The sequence below is a fragment of the Maylandia zebra genome, linkage group LG20 (assembly GCF_041146795.1).
Source record: "Maylandia zebra isolate NMK-2024a linkage group LG20, Mzebra_GT3a, whole genome shotgun sequence".
Taxonomy (NCBI): domain Eukaryota; kingdom Metazoa; phylum Chordata; class Actinopteri; order Cichliformes; family Cichlidae; genus Maylandia; species Maylandia zebra.
Genome location: NC_135186.1, coordinates 14,382,589 through 14,400,790, shown reverse-complemented (window position 1 = coordinate 14,400,790; position 18,202 = coordinate 14,382,589). Strand labels below are relative to the sequence as shown.

Sequence of the window (18,202 nt, the reverse complement as noted above, 5' to 3'; positions counted from 1 at the left end):
TTCCTCACCTGATACTTAGGTTTAATAGACTTGCCATGAGATGTTTGTTTTTTTCTGCACTCTAATAACTTACTGTGGCAGCAGAGCTGTTCCAACAAGTACAGGGAGTTTATAGGCCACACCTCCCGTGTAGCCTGAAGATACCACTCCCCTCCACGTCTTTCTTCCTTCTCCAAGGTTGCTGTCACTTAATGCTCGAGCACAACTTGGAGGTGCTTCAGCTGCCAGAGTGTCGGTGAGAGTTTGAGATCCAGTGCTCGCCATGACAATGAGGTCCTGGCCCTAGAAGCATGTGGAAGCTTTTGTACCTGTTTTTGACGCTTTGTCAGCTGCTCTGCTGTCAGGCTGAGGCCACAGCTGCTCCTGTCACCCCTCAGAGCTGCAGTCTGGACTGTATCCAGCAGGTAAGCTGGAGGTTGTATCTCCTTCATAGTCAACTGTTAACTCACCTTAATTCAGTAACTTTGTATAATTCGTACAATATGCAGCATCATGTTTTATTTTTTGTTTTGTGACAGATGTTCTCTCAGCCTTTGTTTGAAAAGTAAGAAAAACTCCCGACTAAAGATAATTCACATAACACATTTTTTTAAGAGAATTATTCAGTTTGTCCTGGTTTTAAGAAAAGTTTAGGTCTTCGTTAAGTGGTCGCAAGATAAATCTAAAGAATAGCAAATAAACAACCTGCAGATTGAGTTCCTGCTGCGTAACTGATGAGTTACACAGAAAACGACATCCTCAATTCTTCAAATATAAGATCCAAATTTAGTAGGGAAAAAAATTCATTTTAAACCGTCAAACTGCTGCATGGTTTAAAATCCCAGGTGTCACATTTTATTTCCCGCCCCTTCAGTGGGTATGTTGTTCTCTGTAGTGGAAAGTATGACGTGTACAAGATTTCCTATATTTGTTATCATCTAAGAAACAAATCTTATGTTCCTTTAATGTGTGTGTGTGTGTGTGTGTGTGTGTGTGTGTGTAACCCTGTAATCTTGAACATAAATCAAGTTAGAAATTGAGGGGGGCTTGAGTGGATTTTCTCATGCTATCGTCTCACACTACAAGCTCCAACAGTTTCAATCTGTCCACACTCTCAGTGGATGTCGGAATGTTTTCACTGCGTTATTTAGGTTGGCTGGAGTTACACATACTGGCTGTAAACAGATTATACCGTGATGACTGTGTGGTGTGTATTCACATAATGAACCTATGATTGTTATTATCAGAGAAGGAAATCTGCAGCAGTTACCTTTAGTTTTAGGTGTCACAAGAAGAAGAGGGGAGGGGGGAGTTGTAATGATTTCCCGGCACAAAGATAAATTCATCACCCGCATATGGAGAGATTTTAAATGTGAAAAAGTTTAAAAAGCAAAGGAGGAGAGCATTTGGAGACTTTTCACTGGAGCTTGTGCCACAGAGATTTATGATGCAACTCATTAAAATGGATCCAGTCGTGAGCGATTATCCAAAATGTTGATTTTATTTGAGCCAGATTTCCTGTCAGTAATGCAGTGTTTTTACTTGAAAAGATATTACCCCTGGGTTACCATACCACAGTGAGATGGTTAAACCAAAGGGCCATGCTCACGTATTCCTTTCAATTTTATTTTGATTAATGAAAAGTGGGGCACTCAGTCATCTTGTAGAAATTAGACTTTGATTTTTCTCCAAAACTTAATTTGTGTGGGCTTTTTATATGGATTAAGACTTCCTCCATGTTTGCTCAGCTGGTTTGCTCCAGAAAACGAAGGTTTAGGCTACGCAGACTTTCTACCTAACCTTCCGCACACACGGTTTCTCTTTTATCATCCTATTAGTCATGATCTCTAAAACCTGTAGAGCAAGTCAGCAGTGTAAGAAAGTGATCAAACAATTTTTTAATGACAGAAACACCAACAGCCAGTGCTATATCTGTCTAGGGGCACACCAGACTTTCATTTTCACAGAAGGTGGAGGTAAACAGCTGTTTTATTACAGAGAAACTATAACAAATTCAGTGACCCAGTCACACTTTCACTGCTCCAACAAGTCAAATATGTCCTTCTGTAATTTAGTGTGCTTTGAGTGTGAAGCAGCATTAACTATAATTACACAAACACCCCGTAAAAGCGATGCTTTGGGAAATGCACTGTCCTGCTCTTCATTGATAATGTTCACTCAACAGCAGAGCACAGTGAGTCAACCCTGATCAGTGCCTTCACTACACAGTATGTTGAGAAGCATCCACTGTTTAAACACAAGAACAAGCCGCAGCACATACTGTACAGATGGGAATCAGATTTTACATGGAGAATCTTACAAAAACAAGAACCATATTGTTTGTAATATAGCAACAAGGTTCTCCAAACTTACCATGAAGGGTTGTCAGTGCTGATCCACTGTTTAAGCTGTGATAGGTAACTATGTGCAGATGTTTGGAAATCAAAGCACCTCTGATGATTGTTACTTGAACTCAACTGAACTGAACTGAAGTGGTGCACTACCTTTTTTTATGGCAGGCAAACTGAACATACAATTCTTACAATACAATTCTTTTCAATTCAATTGTACTTTTACAGCGCCAAATCACACCACACTTACCTCAAGGTGCTTTATATTGTAAGGTAAAGACCCCAAAATAATAAAGAGAAAACACTGAAAACCCCAACAATCACATGACTCCCTATGAGCAAGCACTTTGGCAACAGTGGGGAGGAAAAACTTCCTTTTAACAGGAAGTGTGGCCATTAGCCACGACCGGTTGGGGGTGAGGGGAGATAGACAGGATAAAGACACACTTTGGAAGAGTGCACAGTTGAACGTTTTCAGACTGTCTCTCATGGAAGGCTTTCATAGTGTTGGACAGATACATTTCAGATACGTAAGTTACTGAAACTTAAGCTCTATGAAGAGTAAAGCAAAACTGCCAAAGGATATTAGTTCATTGTTGGGAAGCAGGAATGTGACTTAATTGTTGCTGCTATTAAGTCACATTTTTCCCTTCCCTACTCCTCCTCACTTTTGGCAGCTGAACAGGGATTGTACACAGTCCTGCTTTTCATTATAAAGTTAAAGGGAAGGTCAAATTGAACCTTGTGTGCACAAAACTACGAAAGAGATATAGATGAGTGTGTACAGTTTGACCTCTTTATTTTCTCCTATGCAGGGCGGTCCAGCATGTGAATACTGCAGAATAACCAGGAGTGATGTCAGAAAGGCTCTGGGCTTTAAATCCATGGAAAGGTTTGGAAGTAAGTCAGGTTCAAACATCATACTGCAAATATCTGAGCTCTATCTGAGTTTGAGGTTTGAATGAACTTGGTTCACACCTATTTCCACAGTGCTAAGAATGTGGTTCACCTTGTAATTATTATCTCTGCACAGCATCTGCTTCAACCATCATTTTTTTCTCTCTTTCCTGGTAAACTTCCGACCCTTCCACCTTCCGTGCTCAATCTTTTTCTAATTGTACTGTGATTAATTTCAACATTTAACATGCTAACTTTTGCAGAATTGGCAGAGATGTCCACTCCTTTCAACATTGTCTTCAGTGTTTTCCATTTGTAAATAATATTTCTCTCTGTAGAATGACAGACTAATTACCTCATAACGCTTCTCAGATCAATGGTTGTTTCACTAGGATCATCACCGTTTCAACACCAGTTCCTTCTTGGCACTGCACTAGCACATAGCTGAATGCTTCAGACCAGCAGGTTAGAGGTCAAGCCTTCTGAATGCGATAACTTAAGAATAAGGCAACCCAGTATTTTGACATTCATAACATAGGTGCATCTACTTGGAGGCTGAGGCACTACAGCTGACTGCTGCCAATATGTTTTTTATAACGTAATGACTGGCAGCTGTTGGTCCAACTAGATCCATGTCAACACAAAACTTTGCTTAGCTGTCAGCAAATCTCCATGTAATTTGGTTATTCATGGTCCCCAGAGGATTAATCGGTCTTTTAGCTTTTAAAAGTGCTTTTGAGAAATAGTTTCTTTCTGGAGGTTTTTCAAAGTTTTTCTTTTGGCTGCTTTTACACTCATTTTCACTCAAGTCCCAAGGAATGCTTTTTTGTTTGCTTAGCCACTTCACACTGACCTATGAATCATTCAAGCATAAAAAAGACCCCTAAATCAATGGATGAGTGATTGTTGTAGCTACATGCTACTGAGAATTTTGCAAAGAATCAGTGTTAAAATATATCTTTTTTCTTTCTTTTTTTCCTTGTTTTTTTTTACAACCGGCTTGGCACAAAAACAACAATTTGTTCTCTTTTATTTAGCTGAATCCACAAAAAAAGGTTTAAAAAAATACAAAAATAAAGACAACATAGTTGTATTGCACTCATCCCATAAACAGGCATCGTGTAGAATTTGCACATGTACATGTCAAATAATGTCTAGAAGTATTAAAACTGCAGTACATTTATCAGGATTACTACAGCTAGTGCTTGTCTAATTGATGCTAACACCATGACTAATATTAAATCTGCTTTAGACAGTCATGTTCCCCACTGCCCGGTCGTTCCAAAGATGAAAATTGTCTGGGTTTGGTAATACATTTTTTTCCTTCCATGGATCGAGTAATACCGCTCAATTTTGTTCCAGTAGTTCAAACAAGAATGAATGTATGCTGATCAAGGTACAGACTTTTGAGGATTATCAAATCCGGCTCATCAAATTACTGGGATTAACTGGGATTCAGGGGGGTTCCAAAATTCACATAAAATAAAAGATAACTGATTAATTACACTAGCAAAAACTCACCTTTTAGGCTGTTTTTGTCAGGGATTTTTCAGTTTTCTTCATTCCAAATTTAGCGGCTAGTCGAACGATATTTTGTTGTGGTTCCAAATTTTGGTGACCGTTAAGTTATGTAGGAGTGATGTATGTTGAATGTGACATGTGAAACAAATGCAAATGGTGAACATAACACCATAACACCAAGTCTTGTTCAGATTATCCCCACTGTGATGAAGGAGAGAGGGTTCATGCATGTAGTTGACAAAGCAGGTTTTAAAACATGAACATTGCTCTTTGTACAGCAACAACATGCTGATGGCAGAAATCATTAAGAGCATGTCTACAGATTTAAGTTTGCAATGGTTTAACTGTTATGTACTGCAATCAGCTTTAACATTCATAATTGATTACTTGTATTTCCTCTCTTTACCACTTTAATTAATTAAAAACTGAAGATCGTAATGTTTATATTGTATCTATAAAATACAGTGCATCATAAAATGACTGAAATAAGTGCATAACAATATTTTGTTGCATAAATACCTAACACAGAGTAGGCAATAATCCAGTTTGCCAGCTCTTAACTCTGTTTATCACGTCTAGTTTTCTTGTTTGATTGCTTTTTGAGTTTTGATTTTTCCTTTGTGATCAGACTGAATTCAACCCTCTGCTGGGATCCGGGTAATCCTGATATTCTGGATCAAATAAATTATTTTCCTATTAAAATGTGTTTAATCCAGATTTTAAAAAAATAATAATTTTGGATTACCTGATCTTATCCGATCTTGCAATCCTATTTCTCCATTGAACCAGATTTGGATTGGGTCAGTTCAGATAGATTATATTTGAAAAACTGAGGATTGGTCAGAGAATTGTGTTATCTGTCTTTTCCTTTCATTACCGCTGTCAGCTTTATGACCATTGTTTACAATAACATTCCCATCAGCCCAAACTGTAACTATTTGTGGTGCAAATATTACCATCTTAGCATTCCAACCATATTAATTTAAATGTGTTAGCATGTTGGGATTAGCAAGTGCAGCCTCTCAGAGCTATTATTGAAGTATTTTCCTCATTATTCCTCTTCAGGTTGTATTCCATGGCCATGTTTTGAGCTGCTGGGAAATGAAGACCCTAAAATCTGTCAACACTACGTCCAAGCACCAAATGATGTGAAGGTTGAGTTTTTAAATGACTCAAACTCCCAATCTGACACCATCATTGTCTCCTGGAAACCCAGTTACTATGGTAAAATTTGTTTGCTTATTGAGAATATATACCTATCATTTATCATGTCGTATCCTAAGTTTCTAAGTGAAAAGAGTAATTTTTCACTTGGTGGTGGGATATCTATGATTTGTTTTTCTTTATTATTATGAGAGGTTAAAAAAGACATCTGACTTCAATTATGAGACATATGCGAGATGTCTCCAAAATTATTTTTCTTATTGTACTATGTGACTGAGGCACTGACACATGACAACGTCGGAGCCTGATAAAAAAACAAAAGAAAGAACAAACTCTCAGACGTAAACACTCGTACACACAGTGTGCAAGTTTGATGAAGGGTTGTTGCTAATTCTTTGTTTCTTTTGTGTTTGCTGCAGGGATCGCCTTCCTTCGTGGCTTTCAGGTGTCCCTCCAGGCTCTGGGAGGGACTAGCGTTGCCTGTCAGCTCTTTCTCTTCCACCGCAACTTATCCCTCCCAACTTCACATGCTCAACGGGTAGGAAGAGCCCCGCTGGCTTTGGCCTTTGGCTGTGTTATTTTTCCTTTTATTGTGTTAGACCACACAAAGAAAACGTCAAGCTTTTAAAGTTTTAAGTTACAGCTAGTTATGACAATAACTGGCTTCATGTGGATATATTTCCATTTACAAATGTTTTGAGTTACAAGTGGTTTCTAAATTTTTCTCAGTTACATTCCCTTGAACCAGAGCTTAAACAGCATCTTTCAGTTTTGGGGTGAAAACTGCAAAACACTGAATACAGAATAAAACAAAATAATGTTCTGGATGAGATTACGATCAAACATAAAACTGACAACATGTCCTTGGAGGAAATAGTTTAACATTTTATACTAAAGATCATCCAAATGCTGTAAATATGAGGCAGGACATAGAAGACTATTGTTTATAGATGAAGCCTTTTTTTAACAAGCTCGTCCCCAGTGGACTTAAATTATTTACATATATTCAAACCACATGGACACAACAATGAATAGCTCCATTCAATTTTTTTAACTGGTAAGTCTCAAAGAATGAAAAAGCAGCAACACTACTGACAGTAACAACAACATGTAACTAGCTTCTTTTTACTTCTTCTTGACGAAGAATCGCTCTTTCACACTAAAGTTCCCCTGTGCGATATTGCCTAAAATTTAAATAAAAACACAATGCAATGATTTGCAAACAAGGAAAAACATAAAAAATCTGAACTGAGTAAACAGTTGGAGGAACATTAGGTTAACTGGCAACAGGTCAGTAATATTATTGGGTATAAAAAGAGGTTCTTAGAGAGGCAAAGTGTCTCAGAAGTAAAGATGAGCAGAAGTTCACTGATCTGGAAAAAGGCAGCATCTACAAATTCCTCTTTCAGAATAGTTTCAGTTTTAAATTGAGAAGATTAAATATCTCATCTACAGTACACAATTTAATCTAAAGATTCTGAGAATCTGAAAAAATCTCAGTAAGTAGGGGACAAGGCTGAAATTTCCGGACCCTCATGGACCCTCTTGGGTGACGTTGCATTAAAAACAGACACGATTCTGTCATTGAAATCCCTGCATGAGCTCAGGAGCACAGGAACCATCGTCTGTGATCACAGTTCACTGCCCCAAACCATATATGAAGTGTATAATGTGCCCATGCTATTCTGCAGGTGTACAAGTCAGACCCGTTCCCCGGCCTCTCCCTTGGATCCCAGTATGCTGTTACTGTCATGGCTCTGCCAGTGCCTGAGGAGTGGGAGAGGTTCTACCGCAGTGAGATCTTCTCTACACGATGTAAGATGCTGTTTGGTGACCTTTATTATTTAAATCTGCCTTTTTAGTTTTGGTCCAACTTCAGTGAATAGCATTATCATAAATTTACATATTTTGCCACCAATCAGCTCTGCTATTCTGTCAACACTGCATTAAATCAATATTTAGAGTAACATGTGCTTCATGTTCTTGCAGCATGTGCAGAGAAGAATGGCTTTGAGCAGTGTAAAAATGGTGAGAAAACTTATTTTCATGTGAAGTCCAGTCTGTGACAGTCTTTCTCCAAAGATCTGCTTTATTCATGACATTATGTTATTGTTATGGTCTGGTTACAGACTGGTACCCTAAACATATTGAGGTTCAGCAGGAAGGCAGTGCCATCACTGTGACCTTTAACTTGGCTCCTCCAAATCTGGGAATAAGAAGCTACTTCTCGCTGTGTTACATAAATGGCAGGAAAAAATACACCGACATAATACCGGTAAGTAATTTCCTGTGCTGCACCTTTGTTTCATTCAGTGCCTTTTATTTATTTTTAGATATTTCTGATCATTTAGGTTCTCTTTATAAATGTAACAAGCATTAATTTCATCATCTTAGGATCTGACTACAAATAAAACTCACCATAGCTATCAGCTGAGCGACCTTCAAGAAGGAACCAATTACACCTGTGAGGTAAAAGAATTATGACTAACACTGTTTATAGTATATGTGGACATAAGTATAACTGCTTTCCACCAAAAGACTTGGTTGATGAATAAACTTGAATACTTGAATGGACTTTGTGTTTATTGACTTTTTCCCCCAAATCTTTTTACCACATGTGTGGATTTCATCAGAAAATAGTTTGCTCATCAGTCATATTGCGCGAGGTGATGACATTGTAGGTCTTTTCATATTCTTTTGCTGTCTTTTAACTAACCGTTCAATTTTTATGGACAGCAGCTTTCCTGTTTTTGTGCACTTTCATTGTTCTCTTTCCCAGAAACAGCTAACTTTGTCTGATACAACAGCTCAACCCCCCCCCCCCCCCCCCCCCACACACACACACACACACACATACACACACATAATCAAAGTTAGCAAATAAGTGGTTGTGAAATGCATATACGAAGATCACACATATCATTGTGACCACCTGCCTAATATTGTGTTAATCTCCTTTTGCTGCCAAAACAGCCCTGACCCATCGAAGCATGGACTTTATTACCACTCCTGAATGTGTGCTTTGGTATCTGGCTTGTTTAACCAGCACATGCATGGCTTGATTGGATTAGGGTATTTAGAGGCCAGTTCAACACCTCAAACTTGTTGTTGTGCTCCTTAAACCATTCCTGAAGCATTTTTGCTTTGTGGCAGGGTGCATTATCCTGCTGAAAGAGCCCCACAGCTATTAGGGAACACCGTTTCTATGAAAGCATATACATGTTCTGCAATAATTCTTAGGTACACTACCAGTCAAAAGTTTGGACACACCTTCTGATTTAATGGTTTTTATTTATTTTAATGACTATTTACATTGTAGATTCTCACTGAAGACATCAAAACTATCAATGAACACATATGGAATCATTTAGTAAACAAAAAAGTGTGAAGTAACTCAAAACATGTTTTAGATTTTAGTTTTGTTTTTTTTTTAAATAGGCTCCCTTTATTACTTTGCACACTCTTGGCATTCCCCTCGATTAGCTTCATGAGGTAGTCACCTGAAATGGTTTTCCAAGAGTCTTGAAGGAGTTCCCGGAGATGCACTCGTTGGCCCTTTTGCCTTCACTCTGCAGTCTATCTCACCCCAAGGTGCGGTAAGCTGAACACAGCTTCAACCGTCTGTTTGTTGGAAAATAGTAACGCGACCGCACCGCATTTTCTTGTTAGTAACAGTAATGCCGTTGTAACGATAGAAATACTAATTAGTTAGATTACTCGTTACTGAAAAAAGTAACGCCGTCATTCCCATCACTGATTGTAACGCTTGATGGGTTTTGCGACTGCACTCGGGGACACATTCAAAGTTTTTGCAATTTTCTGGACTGACTGACCTTCATTTCTTAAAGTAATGACGGCCTGTTCTTTCTCTTTACTTAGCCGATTAGTTCTTGCCATAACACAAATTCTAACAGTTGTCAGATAGGGCTGCCAGCAGGCAAGAAATTCCACAAATGAACCCTGATGAGGCACAGCTGTGAGGTGAAAACCATTTCAGGAGACTACATCATGAAGCTTGAGAGAAGGGTTTAGCCAGCAGAACCAGGCTCAGGGAGGGGCGGGGCCATCTGCTGCGACCGGTTGGGGTGAGAGAAGGAAGACAGGATAAAAGACATGCTGTGGAAGAGAGACAGAGGTTAATAACAGATAAGATTCAATGCAGAGAGGTCTATTAATACATAGTGAGCGAGAAAGGTGACTGGAAAGGAAAAACTCAATGCATCATGGGAATCCCCCGGCAGCCTATGTCTATTGCAGCATAACTAAGGGAGGATTCAGGGTCACCTGGTCCAGCCCTAACTATATGCTTTAGCAAAAAGGGAAGTTTTAAGCCTAATCTTAAAAGTAGAGATAGTGTCTGTCTCCTGAATCCAAACTGGAAGCTGGTTCCACAGAAGAGAGGCCTAAAAACTGAAGTCTCTCCCTCCCATTCTACTTTTAAATACTCTAGGAACAACAAGTAGGCCTGCAGAGCGAGAGCGAAGTGCTCTAATAGGGTGATATGGTACTACAAGGTCATTAAGATAAGATGGGGCCTGATTATTTAAGACCTTGTATGTGAGGAGCAGGATTTTGAATTCAATTCTGGATTTAACAGGAAGCCAATGAAGGGAAGCCAAAACAGGAGAAATATGCTCTCTCTTTCTAGTCCCTGTCAGGACTCTTGCTGCAGCATTTTGGATTAACTGAAGGCTTTTCAGTGAGTTTTTTGGACATCCTGATAATAATGAATTACAGTAGTCCAGCCTGGAAGTAATAAATGCATGAACTCGTTTTTCAGCGTCACTCTGAGACAGGATATTTCTAATTTTAGAGATGTTGCGCAAATGGAAGAACGCAGTCTTACATATCTGTTTAATATGTGCATTGAAGGACATATTCTGGTCAAAAATGACTCCAAGGTTCCTCACAGTGTTACTGGAGGCCAAGGTAATGCCATCCAGAGTAAGAATCTGGTTAGATACCATATTTCTAAGCTTTTCAGGGCCGAGTACAATAACCTCAGTTTTATCTGAATTAAGAAGCAGAAAGTTAGCGGCCATCCAGGTCTTTATGTCTTTAAGACATTCCTGCAGTTTAACTAATTGGTGTGTGTTATCTGGCTTCATGGACAGATAGAGCTGGGTGTCATCTGCATAGCAGTGAAAATGTATGCTATGTCTTCTAATGATACTGCCTAAGGGAAGCATGTATAATGTAAACAGAATTGGTCCTAGCACTGAACCCTGTGGAACTCCATAATTAACCTCAGTGTGTGAAGAGGACTCTCCATTTACATGAACAAACTGGAGTCTATTAGATAGATATGATACAAACCACTGCAGTGCAGTACCTGTAATACCTACAGCATGTTCTAATCGCTCTAATAGGATATTATGGTCGACAGTATCGAATGCTGCACTAAGGTCTAGCAGGACAAGCACAGAGATGAGTCCACTGTCAGAGGCCATAAGAAGATCATTTGTAACCTTCACTAAAGCTGTTTCTGTGCTGTGATGAGCTCTGAAACCTGACTGAAACTCTTCAAATAAACCATTCCTCTGCAGATGATCTGTTAGCTGTTTGACAACTACTCTTTCAAGGATTTTTGATATGAAAGGAAGGTTGGAGATTGGCCTATAATTAGCTAAGACTGCTGGGTCTAGAGATGGCTTTTTGAGTAAAGGTTTAACTACAGCCAGCTTGAAGGCCTGTGGTACATAGCCAATTATTAGAGATAGGTTGATCATATTTAAGATCGAAGAATAGATTAATGGCAGGACTTCTTTGAGCAGTTTTGTAGGAATGGGGTCTAAAAGACAGGTTGATGGTTTGGAGGAAGTAATTATTGAAGTTAACTCAGAAAGATCAATTGGAGAAAAAGAGTCTAACTTAACATCAATGGTACTAAGAGTAGCTGTAGATAATATTACATCTGTGGGATGATTACTGGTAATTTTTTCTCTAATGATAAAAATTTTATTTGTGAAGAAGTTCATGAAGTCATTACTAGTTAACGTTAAAGGGATGGTTGACTCAAAAGAGCTCTGACTTTTTGTCAGCCTGGCTACAGTGCTGAAGAGAAACCTGGGGTTGTTCTTATTTTCTTCAATCAGTGATGAATAGTAAGATGTTCTGGCTTTGCGGAGGGCTTTCTTATAAAGCAGCAAACTATTTCTCCAGGCTAAATGATGATCCTCTAAATTTGTGACACGCCATTTCCTCTCCAGATTACGAGTCATCTGCTTTAGGGTACGTGTTTGAGAATTATACCACGGAGTCAGGTACTTCTGATTAGAGACCTTAGTTTTCACTGGAGCTACAGTATCCAGAGTCGTACGTAGTGAGGAGGTGAAATTATTAACAAGATAATCGACCTCTGTTGGGGTAGCGTTCAGATAGCTGCTCTGCTCTGTGTTGGTACAGGGCATTGAAGATGATAACAGTGGGTGGATTATATTCTTAAACTTAGTTACAGCACTTTCAGAAAGACATCTACTTTGTCTACTCCCCACCGCTGTGTAATCAATTCTTGTAAATGTCAATGTTATCAGGAAATGATCAGACAGGAGAGGGTTTTCAGGAAACACTGTTAAATGTTCAGTTTCTATGCCATATGTTAAAACAAGATCTAGAGTGTGATTAAAGTGGTGGGTGGGTTCTTTTACATTTTGAGAGAAGCCAATTGAGTCTAATAACAGATTAAATGCCATGTTGAGGCTGTCATTTTTAGCATCTACATGGATGTTAAAATCACCCACAATAATTATTTTATCTGAGCTCACAACTAAATTAGATATAAAGTCTGAGAAATCAGACAGAAACTCTGTGTAAGGCCCAGGTGGACGATAGATGATAACAAGTAAGACTGGTTTCTGAGTTTTACAGCTGGGGTGGACAATGTTAAGCATCAGGCTTTCAAATGAATTAAAAGTCTGTCTTGGTCTTTCATTAATTAATAGGCTGGTGTGAAAAATTGCTGCCACACCGCCCCCTCGGCCTGTGCTTCGAGATTTCTGGTAGTTAGAATGACTCGGGGGTGTTGATTCATTTAAACTAACATAATCATCCTGCTGCAACCAGGTTTCTGTAAGGCAGAGTAAATCGATTTGTTGATCAATTATTAAGTCATGTACTAACAGAGACTTGGAGGAGAGAGACCTAATATTTAATAATCCACATTTCACTGTTTTACTCTTTGGTTCAGATGTGGATACTGTATTGTTCTTTCTTTGTAATTGTTTATGTTTAAGTTGTTTGTTGATGGTTTTTAGTTTGTTTTTTGTCTGTTTGGGAGCTGACACAGTCTCTATGGAGATGGGTTTTTGGGGGGGGTAGCAGGAGGAGAGAAGCTGCAGAGAGGCGTGTAAGACTGCAACTCTGCTTCCTGGTCCCAACTCTGGATAGTCATATTTTGGGAGGTTTAATAAATTTGTCCATATTTCTAGAAATGAGAGCTGCTCCATCCAAAGTGGGATGGATGCCGTCTCTCCTAACAAGACCAGGTTTCCTCCAGAAGGTTTGCCAATTATCTATGAAGCCCACATCGTTTCTGGGACACCACTCAGACAGCCAGCAATTTAAGGAGAACATGCGGCTAAACATGTCACTCCTGGTCTGATTGGGGAGGGGACCAGAGAAAACTACAGAGTCCGACATTGTTTTGGCAAAGTTGCTCAAATCCTTGGGCTTGCCTAATCTTCCTGCTCCTAACACATTAACTTAGAGGACAAAATGTTCACTTGCTCTTCACTTGCTCAGTCAGATATGTACTTTCATGCTTCACCTATTTGACTTTTTTCCACAGATTGCAGCTAATGAAGTGGATGCAGTTAGGAAAATGTTCAATGTTCATGTCGTGCACACTCAGAAAGGTAAGGAAAGCTGTTTTGTTGCTGCATATTCACACAATTACTATGTCACAGTGTGTACAAAGCTTTCTGTACTTTTAGTTGTAAAGTTATATCTCCTGAACCATATGCAGGTTTCTTGCATGCATGCACAAATTTCTCAAGAACTATCACTGGACATGAAAAATGTGTATTCCCCAATGGCAAGCAGTTACTGGCTTTCACTAGGTGAAGGTGCGGCAGCAAGCAACCCTCCTAATTGTTTTGGTCGCAAGATTTCCACCCTTGTGTAGATGACGCCGACTTCTGTGCAAAATAGGAAACACATTAATGCTACTTTGTTAGTTATACTTGTTATACGTATTTCGCTGTCTGTTTGTTACTGATACACACTTGTGGCCAATGCAATAAGTCTTTTTATTTTAACTATTCTAATACTTTGAAAAGCAGTGGGATAATCCACTAAACTGTCTCAAGAAATAATTCAAACTTTGGTGTTATCCGAAGATGCCTCTCCACGCTCTGTCACTCCCTCCTTGGCTTTTGTCCTTCCTCTGAGTCTGGTCGCGGTAGCCGTACTTGGAGGCTGTCTGGCTATTGTCATTAGGAGGAGGACCAAGCTGCAGATGAAGAAATTTGACATACAACTAGGTGCAAAAACAACCCAGACATGTCATGTAAAATCAGTATTTGAACCACTGCCAGTTATTACGTTTATACATTTTCATTTAGTATCTCTAATCCATCTGCTCCTTTCCCCAGCAGCACATGAAAATGTTTTGTTTTTTTAATCATCAGATATCATCAACAAACACGAGGAAGTTGGGAATCAGGAAGAATTGGTATCACTGCGCAAAAACAGGCTGACCCCTCCTCGTCTTCTGATTTGCTACAGCAGCCATGAGGGCCCCGCTCATGTCAAAGCTGTCATGCAGTTAGGTGTTTTCATACAGCAGCACATGGCCACTCAGGTACAGTTTTACATTTTATCTCTTAACTTGCAGCACATTTTGTAAGGGCAGTTTTGGCAACATTTTGCCAAAGTGTTCGTTAGTATGAGATGCATTTAATAAGAGAAAGAGATGGGATTCGGTTTATATTAACAAAGTCTTCCCACTTATTTTTCTTCAAAGGTGTGTCTGGATCTTTGGGACTCTCTGAGCGTGGCTGAGGAAGGCAGCATGGCCTGGCACTGCCGGCAGATCCGGGAAAGTGACTTTGTCTTGGTGATGTGTTCTAGGGGCTTTAACCAAAGACCCAAGCCAGAGGATGATGATGGTGATGAAGATCAGGCCTACAGCTCTGATGCAATCATCCAACTTATTGGTGCAGAGGTGGGCCGAGCCAAAGCCTGGGGCCAGGACCTGTCCAAATACATGGCAGCCATTTTCGAGTACTCAGAGGAGACAGACATTCCCACTGAACTGAGGCTCATTTCTCACTATGTACTGACAAGTGACTTACCACTGCTCTTCTCCCACCTCCATGGAGTGGCCCTGCACAGGCCTGGGGCTTACCTTAAGATAGACCACATCTCAGAGAAAGGCTTTGCCAAGGTGCCAGCTGGAGCTGCTCTGCAGTGGGCTATCTATGAGGCTGGAATGGCATTGGAGGGAAAAGGACAGCACTCTCTGGAAGAAGGGGACTAGATAGTGAAGAAGGGACTTAAACACCCTCAGTTAATGATAGTTCTCAGCTCGATATGTGATAGTTGAATGAAACTGTGAGTTTACACCTCAAACGTGAGGAGTGGATCTACACCTGTGCCTCAGCACACACTATGACCTCTGCAATGCCTTAATATGCAACTTAATATGCACCCAGTATTATGTGTCCTGGCCAAAAAGATATTTTCTCAAATAAATATTTTCAGTCAATTTTCTTGCAGTATTGTGTAATAGGTTCCATGAATACATCAGCTATTAATATTATTATCAAGCTTACTCTGTAAGACTGTTTATTTTGAAGTTGAATTTTAAATATTGTAAACAAGCAACTTTACAGCCATGCTTCACGTGTCTGTGTACATCTCTGCGTACAAATGGAAATCAAAGCTTCATGTCATTTAAACATATGAATAAATGTCTTGTCTTGTATATTACATTATATTTGTGTAAAATAATACAATTTATTTACATCGAAAATTTTAATAAAATAAAAAAGTTTCAAATAATGCCATTTTATTGCGACTTGTTTTTTGTTTGTTTTTTAACATTTTGCTGGTGCTGTAAGTCCTCAGCTTGTCTTTGATCAGAAACAGTCTTGGTTAAATATTGGCTCATACACACACTGTATTAAAAACAGGGGGAAATTTTATATCGTCGATCACTGTTCCATTTTTCTGAATATAACAATTACAAGACAGACCATAATTGAAGATTATCTGTTTATTACCAAATGTCAGCAGCGTAACTAACAGCTCACTTGTTGGAATAGGTCAACAAAAGGCTGGAAAAGTCAAGTGACACTAAAATGAAACAGCTGGAGGAACAATTTGCAACTAATATGGTTAAATGGCAACAGTTTACGATATGAGTTTACAAAAGAAGCCAGATGTGAACAAAATCCAGATCACTGTTGTCTAATTTTGGCCAGAGTTCATTTGAAATAGACTGAGACGAGGTGGAAAACTGTTCTGTGGTCAGACGAATTTAAATTTGAAATTCTTTTTGAAAACATGGACGCTGCTTTGTCTGGATTAAAGAGGAGACTGAACATCCAGCTTGTTCAAAAGTTTGCATCTCTGATGGTATGGGGGTGCATTGGTGAAGATGGAATTGGCACCTTACACATCTGGAAAGGCACCATTCGCCTCCGTCAGTGCGCCCCAGGGCGGCTGTGGCTACACTGTAGCTTGCCATCACCAGTGTGTGAATGTGTGTTCAAGTTCAAGTTCAAATTTTTTGCCACAAGCAGTGGCAGGTTGCCCGGCAGTGGAATGAACCCGCCCCCGACCTTACACACAGTACACAGACATCACATGGGGATACAAGTCAGAGAACGGTTGCATTACTGAAAAAAACACTGAAATATACACTACAATGGGAAAGTACAAGAGGAAAAAAAGAGACCTCTGTTCATGCTGGGCTATAGAGGACAGCATGAGAACAGGAAACAAAAACACTCCTCTGCACAGAAAGCACAGAAATGTCCACAGTACAACATTATGGAGCACGTGACCAGCAACAGGGTTGGGTAAGTAATCCCAGGCAACACAGCAGCCATCCTGCCACTGTACCGACTCTCCAGCGCGGGCCCAGACCCGCCTCGTGTTCCCAGGAGGGAACAAGCATCAAAGGCATTGGAAGGGGAGGGGGGATGTATGAGTGCTTATCAGTGTAAGTGTATGTGTGTGCGTGTCCATAGTTCAGCTGAGACAGATGATTTTATTGTGATATTTATATTGCATGTTTGTTTATTGATATTTATATTGCATAGTTTTATCCTCATATTTATATTATGTGTGTTAGTGTTGTTGTACCATATTCCTTTAATCCACTGTGGACTAAGCAGACAATTGTAGGCACCTGTGAGGTGGGGGCGTTCACTAAGATGCCCTATCAGCCGCCGGGCTGACCTGTTAAAGGGGATAGTGAGCGCAGAGACAAGAGAAGGTTGTTTGCCAACCGCCATTAAAATGGAGGAGGAGGAGGAGGAGGAGGAGGAGGAGGAGGAGGAGAAGGAGAAGAAGGAGAAGAAGAAGAAGAAGAAGAAACAAGAAACAAGAAACAAGAGAAGCGCTGCATGAAAGGTGAGCAGGAGAAAAAGGAACACGTGTAAGCCCGCACGTGTGTTGAAGGAACTGCTGCCTGACTGTGGGGTGCCACGAGTCGTTCAGTGATCCAGTCCCAACGGCAGGAACAGCAACAGTGGGTGGCGATGGCCGCAATTCACAACAGGGCAGGGATGCCCCTCTGCCTGCATCTGACAGTGCTACGAGGGAGGTAGGTGCAGGTGTGGAGTGGGGCGAGACTGTGCGGCGACGTGCTGTCAGGAGGAGACAGGTCTGCGACAGGAGCCCCCTCCTTGTTCTTCTGCCCGGCGTGGTTTCCATCCCGGAAGAGAAATTCCTCTCCTGTGTCAGATAAGGAACATTCGCCCGCGTGTGGCTGTACTGTGGGATTATGGGACTGTGGGAGGGGAATTTTAGCATATGGGAGACATTCGTTTAGCTTTGTTTTAATAGTGTATAGTTATTTCTGCCGGCAGGGTTTTTAGCGCATTGAGAACTCTTTTTTTTATTGTATACGGGGGATTTTAACTTGTATTTGTGATTCTGGCTGTGTTTTTTATGGAAATAAATGGTGTGTGTTCAAAGCCAGCGTAGTTTCTTCCTCTTGTATGTGAACGGACTTGGAGGTGAAGATTTAGGTCCACCAGTCTTTGTGTGTGTGTGTGTGTGTGTGTGTGTGTGTGTGTGTGTGTGTGTGTGTGTGTGTGTGTGTGTACAGAAGGAAGGTC

The 18,202-nt window shown here is 40.1% G+C and overlaps 1 protein-coding gene across 3 annotated transcripts; it reads left to right on the top strand.

The window, feature by feature from the left end:
* Positions 1 to 42: 42 nt before the first annotated feature.
* On the top strand, positions 43 to 15,908 carry si:ch211-207e14.4 (interleukin-17 receptor D). 3 transcript variants are annotated; one of them, XM_004565445.3, is made up of 12 exons: positions 43 to 404; positions 3,146 to 3,230; positions 5,814 to 5,972; positions 6,332 to 6,450; positions 7,604 to 7,727; positions 7,902 to 7,940; positions 8,042 to 8,187; positions 8,307 to 8,381; positions 13,699 to 13,765; positions 14,249 to 14,392; positions 14,540 to 14,712; positions 14,875 to 15,908. In XM_004565445.3, the coding sequence occupies exons 1-12, from the start codon at positions 291 to 293 to the stop codon at positions 15,388 to 15,390; spliced, it is 1,761 nt and encodes a 586-aa protein (XP_004565502.1). In that variant the 5' UTR covers positions 43 to 290; the 3' UTR covers positions 15,391 to 15,908. The 3 variants fall into 3 exon arrangements, with proteins under 3 accessions (XP_004565502.1, XP_076734274.1, XP_004565503.1); XM_076878159.1 differs by having other exon boundaries at positions 14,246 to 14,392; XM_004565446.3 differs by lacking the exon at positions 14,249 to 14,392.
* The last annotated feature ends 2,294 nt before the right edge of the window (positions 15,909 to 18,202 follow it).

Coding starts and splice junctions, on each gene's coding strand:
- si:ch211-207e14.4 (XM_076878159.1), top strand. CDS start 291: ATGTGGAAGCTTTTGTACCTGTTTTTGACGCTTTGTCAGCTGCTCTGC. Junction 6,451..7,603: donor CAACTTCACATGCTCAACGG/GTAGGAAGAGCC, acceptor GCTATTCTGCAG/GTGTACAAGTCAGACCCGTT. Junction 14,713..14,874: donor AGCAGCACATGGCCACTCAG/GTACAGTTTTAC, acceptor TTTTCTTCAAAG/GTGTGTCTGGATCTTTGGGA.